General features: G+C 38.7%; 2 protein-coding genes across 3 annotated transcripts in view; both read left to right on the top strand.

Moving 5' to 3' along the window:
- Nucleotides 1-3906: 3906 nt before the first annotated feature.
- LOC107668957 (uncharacterized) lies at nucleotides 3907-5526 on the top strand. Its single transcript, XM_016461032.1, has 2 exons — nucleotides 3907-3913; nucleotides 4512-5526. Exon 2 carries the CDS (start codon nucleotides 4552-4554, stop codon nucleotides 5185-5187), a length of 636 nt encoding a protein of 211 aa, XP_016316518.1. The 5' UTR covers nucleotides 3907-3913; nucleotides 4512-4551; the 3' UTR covers nucleotides 5188-5526.
- A 5230-nt stretch (nucleotides 5527-10756) lies between these two features.
- Nucleotides 10757-20522, top strand: part of LOC107668956 (GTP-binding protein REM 2-like) — a 26190-nt gene continuing 16424 nt past the window's right edge. Inside the window, exons 1-4 of one of the 2 annotated variants that reach the window (XM_016461030.1) lie at nucleotides 10757-10823; nucleotides 10890-11167; nucleotides 12228-12558; nucleotides 13178-13251. In XM_016461030.1, coding sequence (XP_016316516.1) covers nucleotides 11156-11167; nucleotides 12228-12558; nucleotides 13178-13251 — 417 coding nt within the window. In that variant the 5' untranslated portion in view covers nucleotides 10757-10823; nucleotides 10890-11155. Of the gene's footprint in view, nucleotides 10824-10889; nucleotides 11168-11805; nucleotides 12019-12227; nucleotides 12559-13177; nucleotides 13252-20522 lie in introns of those variants that run through there. The other variant, XM_016461031.1, reaches the window with a different exon arrangement.

Below are 20522 nucleotides of genomic sequence, written 5' to 3'. Positions count from 1 at the left end.
CAACTTTACAGATCTTCTTTATGCACCAAGAGCTTGTAACACTCCAAAGAATAAGGAAAAATTTAAATCGCATCATATGACCCCTTTAAAAGTTCAGATTCCGGTGGACTAAAAGAAAAATGGCTAATTGCCTAATATAGTGCCACTATTGCCTCGTTAATGGGTTTACAATTGGCCTCAGTGTTATGCTAATTCTACAAACATTCAAATAAGCATATTTCAATCATGACAACTCTCAGAACATTTTAGCATGGTGATGGATATGACAATGTTAATGTATTTGGTCTTGGCGGAACAGATCTGCTCCCGTAGCAGATCTATACAGGTGGAGCTGGGGAAGGTGGAGGGTTTCGGAGAACTCTGAAAGCGCGCTGCAGGAATCTCAAGTGAATGCTAGCCAGCCATATAAATGCAAGGCAGTAAGCTCATTGGCTGCATATGCAGCATGAACCAATCAGCTTGTGCCAAGTCGTTTAACTCTCTGAATATCATCAGTTACGTTAACACCCTGTCAGAATGCGCCATCTAGAGTTTCATGACTGAACTATATATTTAAACTACTAAAACCACTTTAAATAAAGCTGAAATAAAACGTAGCTTAAAACTAAATACTAAAATGGACAGACAAATCAGAAAAAGAAAGAAAACCCCACTAGCTTGATTATAAATATACATGTAAACATATACCAGGGTATTTTATCATTACCATGGTATAGTTCACATGCCAGATAAACATGTTAACTAGCCTATTGTTATCATGTTACAAAACAGTAGCATGCCAAACACCATGGTACTGTTGTGTAAGTGCATAATACACATGCAAAAATTAATCAACTAACTCTTTCTTGTAACTTTCACACACTCTGACACACACTCAAGTGGTTCAAGTTGAACAGTGAAAAAAGTGAGTAACTCAAGCAGATGGCTGCAATCACAAGAAACCAGTAAACACCGGAAGAGTCCTCGGCTTTTACAAGCTGATTTAAGTTTATGAAACAAGAAAGAGGCAAACAATTCATGTATCTTGTGCCTAAAACTTTCCCAACTTATCACGAAACTTTACTGACTTATCACACATTTTCTCAGTTTCACTTCATAATTACGAGTCTGTCAGAGTGTGTAGGAGAGTGTGTTCATATTCTTCATTTTTTAGTGTTTGTGTGTGGTGTTTTTGGTGTTAGGAGGAGGCCGGTGAGCATCATGAAGTATTTATAGATGTAAATTAGCTCCCTGTTTCACTCTCTCGGCCCTTTCAGCGCTGCCTCATAATTGGTTTCTTTCTGTTGAAATTCTCCTTAACAGCACATGAATGTTGTTATATCCTAATGAGGCAGATTAGAATTTCAGGTGTGTGTGAGTGTGTGTGTGTGTGTGTGTGTGTGTGTGTGTGTGTGTGTGTGTGTGTGTGTGTGTGTGTGTGGAGGGCTGGACTGTGTGTGTAAAGGGGGTGGCTGCATTAGGGGATGCTGTACCTCAGAGCAGATGAACAGAAGTGAGCCCACAGATTGCCAGACTGATGCCTGATCAAGTAACTTTTTTTCTTTCTCTCCAGTGTTCATTGCTGTGTGTCTACTCTCTTCTCCTGCTTCTTTGTCAGACCTTTTCATATGTGATTCTGTGCTGTAGCTTGTTTTTTTGTTGTTTTTTTTACTTTTTGACAAGTACTTTGGAAAATGAAATTTAGATCTATCTATCTATCTGTCTGTCTGTCTGTCTGTCTGTCTAGAGCAGATGAACAGAAGTGAGCCCACAGATTGCCAGACTGATGCCTGATCAAGTAACTTTTTTTCTTTCTCTCCAGTGTTCATTGCTGTGTGTCTACTCTCTTCTCCTGCTTCTTTGTCAGACCTTTTCATATGTGATTCTGTGCTGTAGCTTGTTTTTTTGTTGTTTTTTTTACTTTTTGACAAGTACTTTGGAAAATGAAATTTAGATCTCTCTGTCTGTCTGTCTGTCTGTCTGTCTGTCTGTCTATCTGTCCGTCCGTCCATCCGTCCATCCATCCATCCATCCATCTATCTATATATCTATCTATCTATCATCTGCCTGTCTGTTTACATATGTGTGTCTATCTGTCTATCATACCAAATGCTACAACAAATTTATATATTATTATTAACATAATTTCAAATATATTTCTAAAGAATTGCAGTGGAGTTGGAATCAGATTTTATTTAGGCATTTATTATAAGATAAATATTCCACTGTCAGGATATCAGATACAGTTTTTATTTTATTTTAGCTGATGTTTATCATGAAGGAAAGAAGGATTTTTTTGCTCTATGCAAAACTAAAAGGTTTCTTAAGTTCATCAAGGTTTAATAGCCGTATGGATGTTCTGTTGGGGAAGTTGAAACATGGGCTTTAAATTGTGCTTGGAAGATTTTCCTGTCACTGCCTCTGGGAGTAATTGGTCAGTGTAATTGCAAATGTCTGTGCTAGGATGTACGTATATCACATATTTAATGGGTGTATTTTGCTTGTTTACACATTTTATTGGGCTGGTTATCATGTCTTCCCATTGCTCCATATTCTGTGGGATGGATTATTGTTGTAAAGTGTAATTTAAGGTAATTGCAAAGTGTATTATTGCAAAGTTTTTCTCATTTATTTTTACTGAGATGTACAATATGTGAGTAACATTGGCTGATTTGCATTTCTGTTTTTCATTTGTGTTTATGTCAGTGTGTAAGTTATTAATCAAGTATGTACTGCATAAAAGCTACATTGCTATATCTATCTCCATCTTTCTATTCTTTTCTTTTCTATCCCAGAGATTGGCTGATTTCTACACAATCCATCATGCCTGCCATTGTAAACCTGCTCTTTAACACGGTCTCCACCAACACCACCATCTCCTTTTCTCTGGTGCTGCCTCTGGTCAGCATCCTCTCCCTGCTGGTAGGGGTCGGAGGTCACCTGCTCATGTGGTTGGTGTTGATGCGTAACCCACGGCGTCGTTCAAAGCCCAGCTCTGTCCTCCTGTTAAACCTGAGTTTTGCTGATCTGTGTGCTTTACTCACCCTGCCCTGTGTGCTACTAAGCGCTAGCTCTCAGAACTGGCAGCTGGGAGGAGGTGTTTGTGTGTTGTTGAGCTTCATGACCTCCCTGACCGCTGGAGTGGACATCTTCAGCCTGGCTGCCCTTTCTGTGCTGCGTTATCGAATAGTGGCTCCCTCGACACGACCCCCGGCCACCCCTGCGCAGGTGTGAGTATCTGAAGGCGCTAAAGAAAAACAGTTGTAAAAAGGGAAAAGTTATATTTGTGAAAGAAATGGAGAAATATTTTATATATTTATATGTTTTTCTGTCGACAAAAAGTAAAGGAAGTGATGGACAAATATTTATTTGAAGTATACTTCGGAATAGCTACATAGCTATGGTACATTAATATGTTATTGATCAAAGTCGATTTCAAGATTCACTAAATCTCACTTAAATTCTCAATATAGGCATATTTCTTTAAATTATTCCATCACTGGAAAAAATGATAACTTTATGCTGATTCACTAACCACTCTGGGCAGCATGAATTTCCCAAAAGCATCGTAAACATATAAGTAGATCGCTTGGCGCGAATGGTTTCTGCGATCTAACTAGGCTTATGATGCTTTTGGAAAACAAAGCCGTGATTGATTCAGTAAAGGATCCATCACTGATTCAAATTACGGTCTTTTTGAATGAATTGATTTAAAAGGACCGGCTCGTAAGAGTCATTTGTTTGTGACTTACGCTGTTTTTGATTCACTAAAAGTATCGACTCATAAGAGTTATTTGTTCACGAATCAGAATGGTTAGGTCGCAATATGTTCAGGAAAGGCGAACAGCTCGCTCTTAAACGTGCTTTCATAGTTATTTCGCAGTATAATAACTTTTTATTTCCTTCTCGCTTTCAATTCGAGATGCAAACTCGGGTATTTATTACTTTATTTTATAAATACTGACTTATTTTTGCAGCCGCCGTGTAAGAAAAGCTGAAGGGCGCGCTTCCGCTGAAAAACGATCCAGGGAACGCCTGACAATGAGTAAAAATATACTTCTCGCAATGCGAATCAATATGAGATGAAAATCATATTTATTTAAATCACAGTACTTTTTGAAAAGGATCGTTACTCTCATTTACAAAAAAGTGTATTACCATGACTGATGATATTATTATGGTAATGTATACAAACTGCCTTGGAATACCATAATGGTATATGAATACAAAAGTGCTGTGGTACTGAGATGGTACTACGGTACTTTGAAATGTACCATGACGGAACTGAAATTCATGTCAAGAGAAGAGATAAGGTGGCGTCTATTATAGTTCACATCCAAAAAACGGCATGTATATTTATCGTGACTACTACCAAGGTGTAACACATTCAAAATACCACAGCAATACATTTTTGTAAGTGTAACACACAATACCACTATATCAAACTATTATGGTAATGCCATCAGGGATATAAAGAGGCATAAAATATAGCTATTGAATTCTCTGTATCTGTCTCTCTATTTGGCCCACAGAGCTGGCACTGTTGCTGTTATCTGGCTGGTTTCCATTGCCATGGCCCTACCTAAAGTCACGTACATCCAGTTTGACAGTGGCTGCACGTGGTCGGTGGGCCGCGGTCACTGGCTGGGCTTCCTCGTTCCTGCATTTCTGGTGTATTACGTGGCTCCTCTACTCTGCATCGCCCTGCATTGCGGGCTCATCATCACACACCTGTACCGCTGCCGGGGCACTCTAGCCGCAGACCACCGCAATAAAAAAGCCACAGCCCTTCTCATCGGCTCCACGCTGGTGTTCGCCATCAGCTGGCTGCCTTATTACGTGCTAGAGTTTGTCAATGTTTTATCGCCGTCCCTTAATTCCGTCAGCTCACCCGAAAGCCCCACCTCCAGCTCCACCGCCCCGTCGCCGGCGTCAAGTACGGAGGTGTCTCTGCTATGGGAGGTGGCCTCGCTGTCTGCCATTCTTCTGATTTGTCTGGCACCTTGCTGGAACCCGCCACTCTACTTCCTGCTATCTAAGCCAGCCCTGAGGCAACTGAGAGGGCTGCTACCCATCATGCACCAACACTGGAGAGCTGCTACCTTCCTACAGCACATAGTGCCAAAACACGCTCCCACACAGCCCCACTCACAGCCTGGGTCTCAACACGTTCCTCAGAACATACTAGCAGCAACGCACCCACAATGAGAACACGCGCACTCAGATCGACATGGTAAGGCACAGCACATACCTGCTTCACAGCAAAGCACACCCACACGCAGGCACAAAGTACACGCACGCCACACACACAATGACAGGTATTTTCTGCCAGAGCATCCTCATCCCTCTCATGCTGGCTGAGACTGTGAGTTGCTTAGTAACACTACAGAGAGGAACAGAAACATAAGACCATGGACCTCTGCATTTATGGCTCAGCATCACATTTTACAATGTTCCAGCATGCCAGCTGCTCTCTTCCCCTTTTTCAAAATCTCTCTCTCACACTAAAAACGTATCACGGCAGATTTTTATCACCAACTCGGTCGCGCTCGCACACATTAGCGTGTTCTCGACAACATATGTGTTCATTTTTAATTAGCTTGTTTCTGATCGCTTGTGCGGTGAGTAATAGATTAGATTTGTGTGGGCTGGTACTGTATATCAGATAGATCGTCTATAAAGGCTAAATGTAGTGCGTTTGAGTCTCACTTGCTGATCATTGATATTATGAATCATCGATATGTGCTATAATGAGTTTTTTGACAGTCATTGTCAGCCTTATGTGAAATGCAATGCACTGTGATTTCGGAAATGGGAAAAGTATAAATATTTCCCATTAATGACAGAGGCATGGCTGAGAGAACTCAGCAGCTCTCAGAACCTGCAGATGAGTCATCCTACTTCACAAGATTTTTTTCATTCTCTGCTGATATTGTAGCCAGTGTAATAAAATGTGGATCTGAATTGATCCGGCAATTTTTCTCCTTGAATTTCCATTCCCCATGCTCCTCCCTCCTAATCAGTTCATCTCTTTTGCCTGATCTGAACTGAGAGGCGGGATAAAAGAAAAGGATACAGCAAACAGAGTTGAAAAAGAACAGTTTTTCGTTTACAAAAACGTACAGGCAGAGATGAAGACAGATGCTAATACCATGGTAATCTGATAAACCAAAACCATTATATTAGCATGGTATATGTCCCAAAACCATATATTAACTAGTGCTGTTACCATTAACTGAAGCTAAAACAATTTTTATTGTAATAAAAAATACATTCAAGCTAAATAGATATATTACAAAAAATATAAACTATATTAAAAAATTAAAAAGCACAGAAAATTAACAAAACTTAAAATATAGAAAAATTAAAATAATAATAAATACTTAATAAATAAATACTTAATAAATAAATCAAAACTTAATTTTTGATCAGTAATATGCATTGCTACATTTGGACATTGGACAGCTTTAAAGGTGATTTTCTCAATACTTAGATTTTTTTTTTTTTGCACCCTCAGATTCCAGATTTTCAAATAGTTGTATCTCGGCCAAATATTGTATCATAACAAACCATACATCAATGGAAAACGTATTTATTCAGCTTTCAGATGATGTATAAATCTCAATTTTGAAAAATGTACCCTTATGACTGGTTTTGTGGTCCAGGGTCACATAGATCATAAAATCACAAAAGTATTTTGAGCATGTTACCATGGTATTCTTAGAAATACAATAAAGTACCATAATACATACATTTCAGTACCATGCTAGTATATTTCAAAATACCATATTATTATCATCTAATACCATCACTGTACCATGGTACCACCACAGTACTTTTTTTGTAAAGGGTTCCAAAACTATGGTATTACTATTATGTCTTGTCCAAAAAAGAAAAAAATAGGGTGATACCATTGTATGTTTTATACCCTGCTATTCAGGCATCGGTTTTTAACTTGGCAAAATCTTTTTCCGGGTCTATAAATGTGACAAAGTCTGTACTGGCCCCTCTCTGTCAATCATTCATCTCTCCAGAACAACAAATCTGTGCCCTTCTTTTATTCACGTCTTCTTCTGAAATGCATTACAGAGTGGCACTCATGCTAAGCTTTGCATCCAAGGCTGGGCATTTTATAAAATAACTCCCAGGTTAGAAATCACCTCTAGGATGGGTAGAGGGAGGAATCTATAAAAGAGATCAAGAGAGGCTGGCTTTCTGCTGATGCCTGTTATTTGACAATATAACAAAACCAATGAATGGGTCTGTTTACATGGGTTTTTAAAGGTGACTGGAAAATTGGTTTGTTTTGCTGTAATCCCTTTTAATAAACCAGCAAAACACCAGCCACGCAAGTGACCATTTACATTTTTTTTGCTAATCTGATGCAACGTCCCCTTAGACCTCAATGAGCTAACAGCAGTTCAAAGAGGTCGCCGTTAAAGTGCAGACAGGCAGACGAGAACAACGATGAGAATGGGGTTGAGCTGTCTCACAATTACGCTGACAGCATCACCTATTCAACGCGCTCGCAAGAGGTACCCACTTAAACTCACTCGTTATCTACTGTAATTATAACAGTCATATTTTGGGGGGTTTACTGAATAATTAGAGTTGTCAACGCTCACATCAAACTCCTTTCAGACTCCTTTCAGAGAGCCGGCGAGGTCTGATGAGATGTAATTAACACTGCACACTAACATCTGCGACATGAGCTCAGCGTGCTCCACTTGTCCCTCTCGACCCTCTTTGTCATCATGTGATGCCCCAGACCACCACAGACTGAGGCGGTCTTGCTCTGTGTGATTGGAAGACTGCTGTGGAGCTGCACTGAGCTGGCAATGTGACATGCAATCTGTCACATCGTACCTAAAATACGATCCTCTGCTCTCCATGAATGGTATAACAGCAGGCTTATTTGCATCATGATTTTTAAGTATATACATGTATTTAATAATATTTACTGACATATAACATTACATATGTATTTACAAAGCAATTGCAGATGTGTGTGATGAGGAAAACACAAAATTAAAAGGTGTTAAATGACTATAATAATAAACATCCTTTAAAGGGGTCATATGATGCTGCTAAAAAGAACATTATTTTGTGTATTTGGTGTAATGAAATGTGTTTATGCGGTCTGATTTCTAGTCGTGTCCTCTTTTGGAAGGCCAAACAAAGTAGTTTCGCTTTCACAACTAAACAGCGTCACACACCGCGGCCTTGAGTGAGCGGAGGCCAAAGGCCTAGAGTGAGCGGAGGCCTAGAGTATGCGGAGGCCGGCTTGAGTGAGCAAAGGCGAGCGGGCTTGAGAACGGCACGGCCGTCGGATTCGACGAAGGAGCGTCTGGTGGACTTGCGGCAACCACATGTGACGACCCTGGGCTGGACTCCGCTTTGTCCACGTTGAAAGCCGATCCGGCGATCCACAGCGCGAAGTTGATGTATTTCCTCAGCGACCAGCACAGATCAGCTCCAGGCATGACAAAGCGGATATCGTCCTCTTTTGGAAGGCCAACCAAAGTAGTTTAGCTTTCACAACGAAACACAGCGCCTTCACGACATGGCGGCGGCGGCAACAACAATACTACAGCAAGAATAAAAGTTTCGCCTTCTTTCTTTGCGTGAACATTTGGGCAGCGTTATGCAAATTTTCCCACATCGTGACGTAGACATGCGGGGGCGTGTTAGAACGAGCCGTTTTAGTAGGTAGGCGTGGTTGACTCTTAACTTTTATAAAGAATATCTCTTTGGATTTGAGACTTTATTCTTTGCAACTTTACAGATCTTCTTTATGCACCAAGAGCTTGTAACACTCCAAAGAGAAAGGAAAAATTTAAATCGCATCATATGACCCCTTTAAACAACCAGTCAACCGGTTGATTCTTAAATGAAGAAAATTCTGTTGCTGCAACAGCCAGATCATTCTGAATACAAAAAATAAATGTGATGTCCGGTGTGGTATGAAGATCCTCTGAGCCAAATTTGGAGAGAACTGGACAACATTTGTCGAAGGAGAACAGTTTTCATCAAAATCCAATTTGGCAGATGGGAGACATGGAGACACCATCATACTCTGCAAGCCAGAGGGAATCTACTGTACAGAAGCATGATTTTAATAATTTAATTTAATAATAATTTATGCATTTAGCAGACGCTTTTATCCAAAGCGACTTACAGTGCATTCAAGCTATACATTTTTTACCAGTATGTGTATTCCCTGGGAATTGAACCCATGATCTTTTGTGCTGCTAATGCAATGCTCTACCACTGAGCCATAGGAACCTTTTAGGTTTTAGGTTTTAGGCCAATTTATAACAATGTAACAACCCCCAAACAATTAATTTGTGTCCATATGACAAAGTGTTATGAAGATACATCTTTGTTTGCTGTTGATTCTTGACTTTGAAAAGTTTCAGTAACTTTGTTTTGTGCATGGTCCGAAGATCACCTCTAGCCAAATGTAGCAAAGATATGCACAAATTAGGAGGAACAGCAAAAACGTCATTATGTAAATGTCAGACAAGTTAGGCTAAGACTCTAAAATGGGATATCAGTGGACTTCGCATAAGATAAAGAATAAGAAGAAACTGTAAGTTTATTAATCAGATTGTATGATTTATGATCATTACACATTAATGAAAATGACTTCAATATGCTTTGTAAGCTTGGTCTGAACATCTGAGATAAATTCGGTCAGAAGATTTGTAGGCAGAGTATGGGTGATATTGAAAACACAATGTTCAATCAGCTATGAATGCGGGAAGAAGGAGGAATTTTTCTCTAGTCTACACCAAGGGGTTTTAAACAGAAAAGAAGTCAATTTTTGAGCTGATAGGGGCGCTTAAGTGTTTGACTGGGAGACCACCAGACCATTCAGACCGCTTCCAATATACTTCGCTTCTTGGACCCTAATAATAGTTCATTTAAACTAAGATCAGAGAGACAGACAAGAAGATCAATTGGTCTTCGCAGAAATTATTAAAAAGCCTGTGAGGAAACGTTTTTACCTCCACCTGTGACATAAATGATGCTTGATGTGGCTGCAATAAAACTTAATGACCACTCAATAATTAATGCAGTGCTTGAAAACGTCAGGGTTACAGGAGAAAAATATCTCGAAGGATACGCTTTATGTGTCTGGGAAGGGTAGAGAGGTGGAGAGCTGTGATTCAAACAAAGTACTTATCAAGGACAAAGCTTATGAACACTTGTCCACAATATGTAGGAGAGAGAGAGAAATAGAGAGAGAACAGATGCAGCACTTGGTTGTACTCTACTAGACACTGAAGTCAAATGGCTCTTGTTTATAAATGATCTGGTGCTGCTGTCACAAAAGAGGCAGTACAGCTCCTAGCATATGCCATTTTAGTTCAACTTAAAAAAAAAGATATATATAATAAAAAAAAAATATATATATATATATAAAACACACAAAAATACACACTACACACACACATTTTTGATTAGCATGTTAATTTTGTTACATTTTGAATGCATTTTACGAAAATAAAAAAATAAAAATTAACATGCTAATCAAAAATGTATAAAAATAATCGAATCAGTCATAACCAACCCCAATCCAGGGGTCCAGTAAATGGAATTTCCAGAGCAGCATTAGTATTATTAAAAATAAAGATAAATAGAATATAAACGTTAAACATATCGATAAATAGAATATAAAACCCTTAAGAGTTACCTTGATCTGAGATTGAGAGACATACAGAGAGATCGGGAGCATTCAGGTAACGACTGGAATGAAGAGGCGTGTCTACAGTGCGGGGGCGGGGCTACGTGCTCTCATCTGAAAAACCAATATTATAGAGACTTAAAGGGACTGACAGGTGTAGGCGGGGCTACGTGCTCTCATCTGAAAAACCAATATTATAGAGACTTGAAGGGACTGACAGGTGTATAGTAATACGTGAGTCACACAGCGCACCGGTTCGCAGAGAAGCGATTAAATGTTTACTATTAAGTCAGAGTGAGAAAAAGGAGCGTTTTTGCGCGGTTAGGGTCACATTGGGAGCGTTTCTTTTTCAGACTACAGCCATGTGATGGCATATGAGTCGAGTGTAATGTAACAATCCCCACCGACGCTTGTGCAGTGTTTGACGCTCAGCGACATGACATGGACGGCGGAATGTCTCACTGAGAGCAGATGAACTGAAGAACGATGTCGGACCAGGTAAGATCATCGCTTTCCCTTTTGTGTGTGTGTGTGTGTGTGTGTGTGTGTGTGTGTGTAGAGAGAGAGAAATCCGGTGCTGCTGTGTAAGCAGTGTAATTCTCTGAGGGGGTGGGGGGGGGGGGGGGTTGTAGGGTTCTTCACAGGTCTGGGATGTTCGCCGGTGTGTGTGAACACACCCTCTCTTCTTCTGCAGCCTTTGTGTTGACTTTGTTTCTGTAGGAGTGATTGTGTTTGAAAATATTCCTGTGCTGAGACAATCCTAGGTTTATTTCTAATATTATAGTTTAGTGTCCTTGTAATGATAAAAACGGTTAAAAATAGCTATATTGATAATTATGATCACTATTTGCAAGTCCTCCTATTATAGTCGAGAATTTATTTATGATTTGCATACTACTTCAATATTCATGATTAAAATTCAGAATTTTTTTTTTATGATTAAAAGTAACTGTTTAGAGCTGGCCTCACCCCAAGCATCATACTACATCCTATTGCCTCACTGTCTGTCCCACAATAAAGTCTATGATTAATTAATTACCTCCTTTCAATTAGTATAATTGGCTGTCTATGTGTGTCTTGCATGTCTGACACCGGATCAGGCGTACCAGGTCCCCAGCACACCTGCAGTGCTGCGGCTAGATTAATTGTCATATTAATATTGATGCCAGTTGCCCTTGCAAGCAAACACAGTAAACAGTTTAAGAGCTCTCTTGGCGATTTTGCTTGATGGAGATAGATGGACGAAGCTCTCAACAGCCTTGAGCCTGAGAAAACTCATTAGGTCCCTCGTCATTTTGGACTGTTGGGATGTTTATGCCACTCCTTTAAAGCAAGTGATGCTTGTTCATGTGAGTGGATGCACTGCTCAGTGTTTTGACCCACTTTTGTATAGTGTGCACAACCCTAAAATCCAGAGGATCACGATCCTTCCCCCTTGCACATGGATTGTTTCTATACATTATTAAGTTAGATATCGTAAGTACTGCCATTGTTCTTGATGTTCAGATTTATCGGGTGAATGTCTTTGCCTGTGATGTATGTTTTTACTTGTCTTCAGTTTTCACAGGGTTATGGCTTAACTTTATCAGCTGCGCCCCCGCTTCGCAGGGGCAGCACCCCCCTGCCAATCAAGCATCAGCTGAGGCGAGAGGAAGCTGTGTCTGAGGATTACGATTGGACGCCAGGGCTCGATGAGCCTGCTACTCCGCAAATCAGCATCAGCACTATCCAAGATTCTCCTTCAGCGAAACCGCCGCAGCAAAAGTACCACGGACCCCTTCGGATAGTACTACTGGGCCAGAATGGAGTGGGCAAATCCTCTCTGGCACTTTGCCTTGCTGGACTGTCAGACAGATCACTCTCTATAGACTCTGAAACCCAAGCAACCGGTAAAGATTATATTCATACACCCTTCTTTTGCTCAGCATCAAGCATCAGGATGCCAAGGACTGTAGTACTATATTTAGATTTGCTTTGGATGAAACACACTTATCACCTCACAGACACCTGAGATCACTAGTGTAAGGCTCTCAGGATTTGATTGGAAAAAGCGGAGTGGGTGCCGTGAAGGCATCTATCTTATTTCAGGTCTTTCATCATCTTGTGTCTTAATGAGGTGGGAGAGAAGCAGCAGAGTACTGCCTCTGCACAGACACTTTCTGCACAAACAGAGCATGTCATTTACTAGGGGATAAAGAGCCAATCAGACACATAGACAGGTTTTTTTTCATCTTACCTGAGCTGACTGTCCTTGTGCATCGATTCTGCACCTGATAAATTGTTACGAGTCACAACTGTCTCGAGTCCAATTCTGAACTTACCTTTCAAAATTCTTTTGTATTCTTCTCACAGATATATTATTATACGTTTGATCCCGTGAAATTGCCAGTTTCTGCTCAACTGCAGGAATAAAATTAGATGCTAATTAATGATTTAGATAACAAGTGATTTTGTTTTATGCTTGAGTGTCGTTTTTAAAAGAAATGTTTGTGTGTGTGTGTGTTGTAGATGAGGGTTACCAGCGGCGAGTGACCGTGGATGATGAGGACAGCACAATTTTAGTATATGACAGCTGGAAACAGGTGAGTCAGACACTCTCACAAATGCATAAAAGCATGCTGAGGGTTGCGTGTTTCGGATTCTTTATTTTGCATTTTATTAAATGGCTTTCAGAAAAAAACATAAAACAGGGAGTTAAACTTGTGCAATTGAGCCAGAACAGCCTATAGACTCCATTTTTGAAATTTTTTTTTATTTTCATATTCTAATGAATTGATTTGAAGATTACAGTATTTTCCCTACTGATTTACATTCATAGAATGTTTAACATTCAAAATGTAACCAATAGTGATGTCATCATAATATATGAACATTAAATTGTGATTGGTCTTGCCTTCCCTGCGTAAATGTAAACATGTATTGCTGTTGATTCTTGTATTCACCCAACAGAAAACAAGATGCATACTTATTGTCATGACAACAGCAAGTGACTGATGCGACATTTCATTTTTAACAGAACTAAAGTCCAAATTCTATGCTTACCAAACACGATTCTTTTGCAACCTTTTGAGAGCTGGTATTTGCTTTAGGAAATGCAAATCTTCTATTCTAATGTCTTCACTGCACTGTTTGGGAACTGTAGTTTGTCAAGCTCCAATTTAAACACGATGTATGATGTCTCATTCTTTTCTCTTCTACCCAGACATTTTTAAAATATGTTTCAAAAATGGAAAAAAAGGAAGAAATACATTTTTGGAATTACAAAGTTGAGCACATTATTACATAATTTTGGGGTGAATTATTCCTTTAAAATGCTACATATTTAAAAGGAATAATTGAATTGAACTGCTACATTTACATGAACCATTACATAAATGTAGGTGTTTGGTGTGAAGTTCTATTAATTGTCCAGGAGCACTTATCATATGAGAGTTGTTAAGAAAAAAGAGAGGGAAAGATGAGAGAAATCTGCTCTTGACCTTCCAGCTGAGGTTTGTCTGTTGTTTGTCATTTCTGTTTCCTTTTACTTTATGGCAAATTGTTTTCAGTTTCCCATAATTTGTTCCATTTCTGCTGAGTGTGACTGCCGGATTTAAAGATCCTTTTACAAGCGTTTTATGTGTACCCTCTATAAAATCAACCAGGTCCTGGTTTCCTTGTTATTTCACAGTGAATTGACCTCTTCTTTTCCCCTTTAAAAGCCACTTATTTCAGAGTAATCTAAAATGATCTAATGGATCAATACACTGTGTCATGTATCATTATGCTTTTCAGTCACGATTACTGCATTTGCATTAGTGTGTTGCAGGATTGCAATTTTTCATGTCATTAATATGACAAACCTACATGTACTGTTAAGTAAAGAAAAATATGGCTCTTGCGATATATAGTACTGTATGTCAAAACATTAATATCATACACTGACATTCAAAAGTTTGGGGTCAATACAGTTTTTTTTTATTAATACTTTTATTCAGCAAAGATGCATTAAAAGTGACAGTAAAGACTTTTATATTGCTACATTATTATACATTTCTGAAAATGAAAATGGCTGCTGAAAATTCAGTTTTGTTATGACAAAAATAAATTACATTTTAAAATACATTAAAATAGAAAACTGTTATTTCAATTCTAATAATATTTCACTATTTTTACAGACATTTTATTAAATAAATGCAACCTTAGTGAGCAGGAGAGACTTCTTAAAAATATTTCAAAAATCTTACCAACCTCAAACCCTCTTATCCACTCATCTTGGAAGGCTTTCCACTATAACATGGCTTTAGGGATTTTCTGAAATGGTCAAACCCAATAATTAATTCACTATGTTATCATGTAGTGTATACTGTTCAGAAAATATAGCACTTTCTAATTTGGGTGAAAATATTAGAGTTTTGTCTTTGATGCTGACCCGTGGGTAGTGTCATCTCATCCGAAGCATCTGTGAGTGAATTATTTACATTCATCTTCCTCTGGGATTGATGCCTCTCTACTAGTTCTGACTTCACTTGTCTCTTCGCTTATCAATCACCTTTTCCTCTTTTCCTGACGATACAAGAAGGTACAAGCCATTTGACCTTCATAGGATATTCACAGGGGAACAAATACCAATTTGAAAGCCCCTCATGTTGTTGGATTTTATGTACAATGCATGTATTTTCCTCACACCCGCTCGTATGACAGTCCAAAGCATGTAGTGTGGGTGTATCATCCACTCAGAGCTCTGTTTATACTCTGAAATATGATGATCATTTCGCCTGGAACACACAGATGTATCACAGTGATATCATGAGCACATGCTTGTGATTTTCGTATGAATCACAGAGTGTCTTTTCTGTGTCACAGCTGACTAGAAATTATTCAAACACCTGTGAATGTTATGTGATATTATCATAGGGTTGTGCACATAGATGTTTAGGGTATTAAGTTGCCTTTGTAGCCGTGATGAATATTCATATTCATTCAAAACCCTGGGCAAAACTGATTGACTTTGACTGGTCTGTTCCCTTTCCAAATGATGTTTATGTGTCATCAGATCTCTCCTAAATCAGATGCTGTTTGTTGCAAGCATGAATGTCAATAGTGATCCTGCTATCACAGAATGACTGCAAGTTTTGGATTAATTCCAGGGCGGAGATGGAGAGGCGAGAGAGCAGTGGCTGGAAGAACTCCAGACTCCCCCCATTCCATTTATCTTTCTCCATCTTTCATGTTTCTCTTTCAAAGCATCCCTCATTTTCTCTGTCTAACCATCCGGCTCTTTTCCTCAGTGGCACGTCGTATCACGTGACCTCTGACCTCAACCACCGGTCCCCGGTTGCCATGGTTACCAGTGGTTACAGCAAACAAAAGGATCCCAGATAAACTATGCAGTTATTAATTCTTTTAGATGCAGAGATTCAGCGCTGCCCTTACAGCTTGGTTCACTGATTGCAGTCTGTAGCTCATGGATTGAAGCTTGATCATGAAGAATGTTTAGCAGAAGTCTGTTAGTAATGCAGTTACTTTGTTTATTTTAAAGGTTTATTTGAGTAGTGGTTAGAGCTGCACAATTAATTCAATCAAAATTGATATTTCCTTGCACAATAAACTACAACAGACTGGGATTTAATTAAATAAAAATATAGTCTGCGATGCACTGCATACTTCAAAACGAATTAGTGGCGTTCTGTTTTGTCTGTAGTCTACTACAGTGAATCCCATGCAGGGGTGATTGGAAAGATTTTATTTTTTTCCCCCTTTGTTAAACCTGTTCAACAGAAATTATGACTATAATAGGGTGAGATTAGGGTTGTCAGAAAATTATAGCAGTAATCAGTTTAAAAAAAAAAATGTATAATGCCTTAGCACATTCAGTTCCTTTTGAAAGAAAGAATGTGACACCTGTACATTACTGGTAAGATTTTTTTAAATGTTTTTGAAAGAAGTCTCTTATGCACTTGGTTTGTTCAGGATTCTCCGAGAGGTACGAAAACATTTTGGCTTACATCTGACCACTCAAACAAACAGCCGTCTAAAAGCAAACTTAACTCATCTCAGGAGATGGTGTGAGAACACGATGCGGTTTGCTTAAGAGTAACTCTATCTATTGGCTGCAGAATGCGGGCAAAACATGACTCAAATGCACGAGGCGTTGCTCCAAATTGAATTATTGCTTACCCGTTTGTTGTTTCACACACTCTTTTGAATGCAAGAGCTGCTTATTTAATTACTTCATGCCTTTTGTGGTTTGCTTTGATCCAGGAAGCAGCGAAATTAAATGTTAAATGTTTATCAAATTGTAATTTGAATCACAATGTGTTTAAAGTAATTGCAGTGTGATTGTTTTTGTCCTTATCCTTGTAGTGGGATAAAACACCATCTAAGCATTTCTCCCTTGTCTGTCTTTAAGAGAAAATGTAAGCATTACTAATTAATGGGACAAGTCTTAGGTGATTCAGTGAAGGTCAGCACTTTCCTTATTGTGAAACAAGGTCAGCATATCTGGATGCGGTGAAGACGTTGCAGTAAGTTTATAGTCTGTTCTGTGGACTGCAGCCTCACTGTCAACTTACTTTGTATACCGAACCATGGAGAATTGGAGAGAGACAGTGAATGAACTCATTCTCACACAGTGCTGCATCAGTAGTAGCTGCAGAGGATGCAGGTCTATTTTAGTTCTGTAGCAGACTCACCAACTTCACCCAATCTACACCTGACCCATGAGCTCAATTAGAGCATGGGTTACACACAGGCATTCATTCACATGCAAACACACACATGCTCACAAACGTACAATCACGCACACCGCCCCGAGCCTGCCTCGGTTAGCACGGTTAGACTTGAAGTGCTTGTGACAGCGGGGGGAAGAATGGCTTTAATAAGTCATTCTCTTTCCTAAAATAGCACATGGTCAGCCATGTCCTTACGCACGCAAGAACGTATTCCGTCACCCGTTCTGCCACTGGTCGAGATTGGGAATTGCGTCACACGTCGCTGCTCCCTTTTCCGTCTTACAGCAGGAGTTGGTTCCAGCATGGAGTTGTATCAGTATGCACTAACCTGTCTCTGATCACCTGTGTCCAATACATTAGCCAAAAACTCACCTTGAAATCAGTTCCGCCTTAATGGGGTGTGAACTGGATTTAATTATTCCATTGGATAATTGAAACTGAGGACTTTAGTCAGTTAAAAAAAATTAAATGAGGGTTTAGAATAGTGCACTACTTGACTGTTGTGCTGTGCATAGTATTCATGTTTTGTTTTTTTTTAGATTGAATATCAAGCTTATCAACTATATTTGTCTCAGTTGTTGTGGATACTGTGGCCCACAATGCAATGGGAACTGAACCTTCTTTTCCATTGTGATGAATGAAGAAATGAACTAGAGGGGATAGCAAATCTGTTAAGCATTTTTCTTTTGACTTATTTGAATGTAATATAAAATATGTGACCCTGGACCACAAAATCAGTCTTAAGTCGCTGGGGTATATTTGTAGCAATAGCCAAAAATACATTGTATGGGTCAAAATTATAGATTTTTCTTTCATGCTAAAAATCATTAGTATATTAAGTAAAGATCATGTTCCATGAAGATATTTTGTAGATTTCCTACTGTAAGTATATTAAAATGTAATTTTTGATTAGTAATATGCATTGCTAAGAACTTAATTTGGACAGCTTTAAAGGCGATTTTCTCAATATTTTGATTTTGTTGCACCCTCAGATTCCAGATTTTCAAATAGTTGTATCTCGGCCAAATATTTTCCTGTCCTAACAAACCATACATCAATTGAAAGCTTATTTATTCAGCTTTCAGATAATGTATAAATCTCAATTTCGAAAAATTGACCCTTATGACTGGTTTTGTGGTCCAGGGTCACATATGTGTACTATGTAATATGTACTGTTTGTGTGTATATATATATACTCCTGTACCTATTAAATATAGTGTAGTATAGTATATATATATAGTTACATGTTATATTAAGTAAATAAGTAGTATTACACTACTAAAAAATTATATATTTAAAATGCATTTCTTTCATACTAAGTATAGTTCAAATCTATTAACAGATTTTTAAAAATGTATAATTTAAATTTATTTGGAGTACTATTTGCACACAATGCAAATTTCTTAATATTAAGCATAAGATGTGTTTTAATGTCACTATTGATGAGGACTGTATGAGCTTTGAATAACATTGATCTTTAAATGCAAGATATTTAAAGGGTACCTGATGTGTACTTGCAATAGTTTCACTTTAGCACAATCAAATATACTTCAGTATGTCTTTAGTTGGATTTCAGCACTACTTCCGCACAATTAAAATGCATTAAGTACAAAATTAGTCGTTCCAATTTAGCAGACTTTAAGTATACCAGTTTAGTATAGTTGATTGCAAATGATTGCAAAGATACTATTTAAACTGAACTGAGCTGGATGATGACATCACTGAATTCAATGATGAACTGTCTTTAACTGAAAAATGAGTGTTTACTATTGTCATTTTGCATTATTGACACACTATTTTCCTAATTAATGCTGTTCAGTTGCTTTGACACAATCTGTATTGTTACAAGCGCTATATAAATAAAGGTAAGGTGACTTGACTTGACTTAGTATACCAAAAGTACAATTGCAGAGTGTTTTTATTAAGTAAATATGTAAATGTATCTGCGGTATACTTAGCATGAAATACATGTATTTCACATACATTTTAGTAGATTTATTTTACACTAGGGTATGTATTATTTACCATTTTTTTTAAACTCGTTGACTCATCCTCATCTTGTTTCAAACCTGTATGGCTTTATTTCTGTAACACAAATAATATGTTAAAAGATGTGCACAACAAAAAAATTTTTCCCATATAATGAAAATGTCTGCTGACTGAGGCTAACATTCTGCCTCACATCTGTTCTTTGGAACAGCATGAGGGTGAATAAATGATGACAGAAATGTCATTTTTGGGAGAATTAGCCCTTTAATATTAGCATTCATTTCAAAATAAAACATGCAATGTGGCAAGGTAATGTTAGCATCATGCATTCTACTTAAACTGTTTACATATTACATACTTGCAAAATATTTTATGAAAATAGCATGCGGTATGAACTAGTTTTCCATTCTAAACATAGCGCAGACCAACCCTAGCTCTAGCCAGCCATGAACAAGATGCTACCAGTTCTTGTCTGATATGTAATGAGCCGGTAGACTGGGGCTATTCGCTTGGCTATAATTAATAGATTACTTTGAGGTAAAATATTGATGACGCTAAGCAGCTCATGGTTTTTGTTTACTGGGTAGGGGCCATTGTGTGTGTAAACTGACAAGGCAGTTTGGAGGGGGGGAGGGGGGGTTTCTGTAAATGACGTATACGTCTGTTTATCTCAGTCAGACAGAGTGTGTAGTGTACTGCTGGGAGCCTTATGCTTAAGTACAGTGTGCCTCAGCTCAGCTCCAGTGTCGTTATGGACTGTGAGCTTTGTGTAACGTTCATTAGGGAGATGTTTATTCTTTGTTGGTGTGCTTGGCAGAGTAAGCGGGCTTTTATTTCTGTGGAGGTATGTGTGCTTTGTGTTTATAGCTGCAGAATTGGCTTGTTCAGCGGCTGAGAAAGCACTTTTAGATGGGATGGTGGATGTCTGTGTGTGGGCTCTCGGGCCAAATGTGTATGTTTGGGAGGAGGGGATGTGTGGACAGATGGTCTGTGGTGACTGTCTGCAGGGGTGTGGACCTCAATCTGGTGCACAGACACATATTCGGCACACGGTTATGTCTCAACATCCAATTATCAGACTCAACCTCTCCCCCCTACGGAGCAACAAATTAAAGTCTCTTATGCATCCCTCTTCATCAAATACATTAATA

Source organism: Sinocyclocheilus anshuiensis, unplaced genomic scaffold, assembly GCF_001515605.1.
Source record: "Sinocyclocheilus anshuiensis isolate Anshui unplaced genomic scaffold, SAMN03320099.WGS_v1.1 scaffold4, whole genome shotgun sequence".
NCBI classification, from domain to species: domain Eukaryota; kingdom Metazoa; phylum Chordata; class Actinopteri; order Cypriniformes; family Cyprinidae; genus Sinocyclocheilus; species Sinocyclocheilus anshuiensis.
This window is presented reverse-complemented; position numbering and strand designations above follow the sequence as displayed.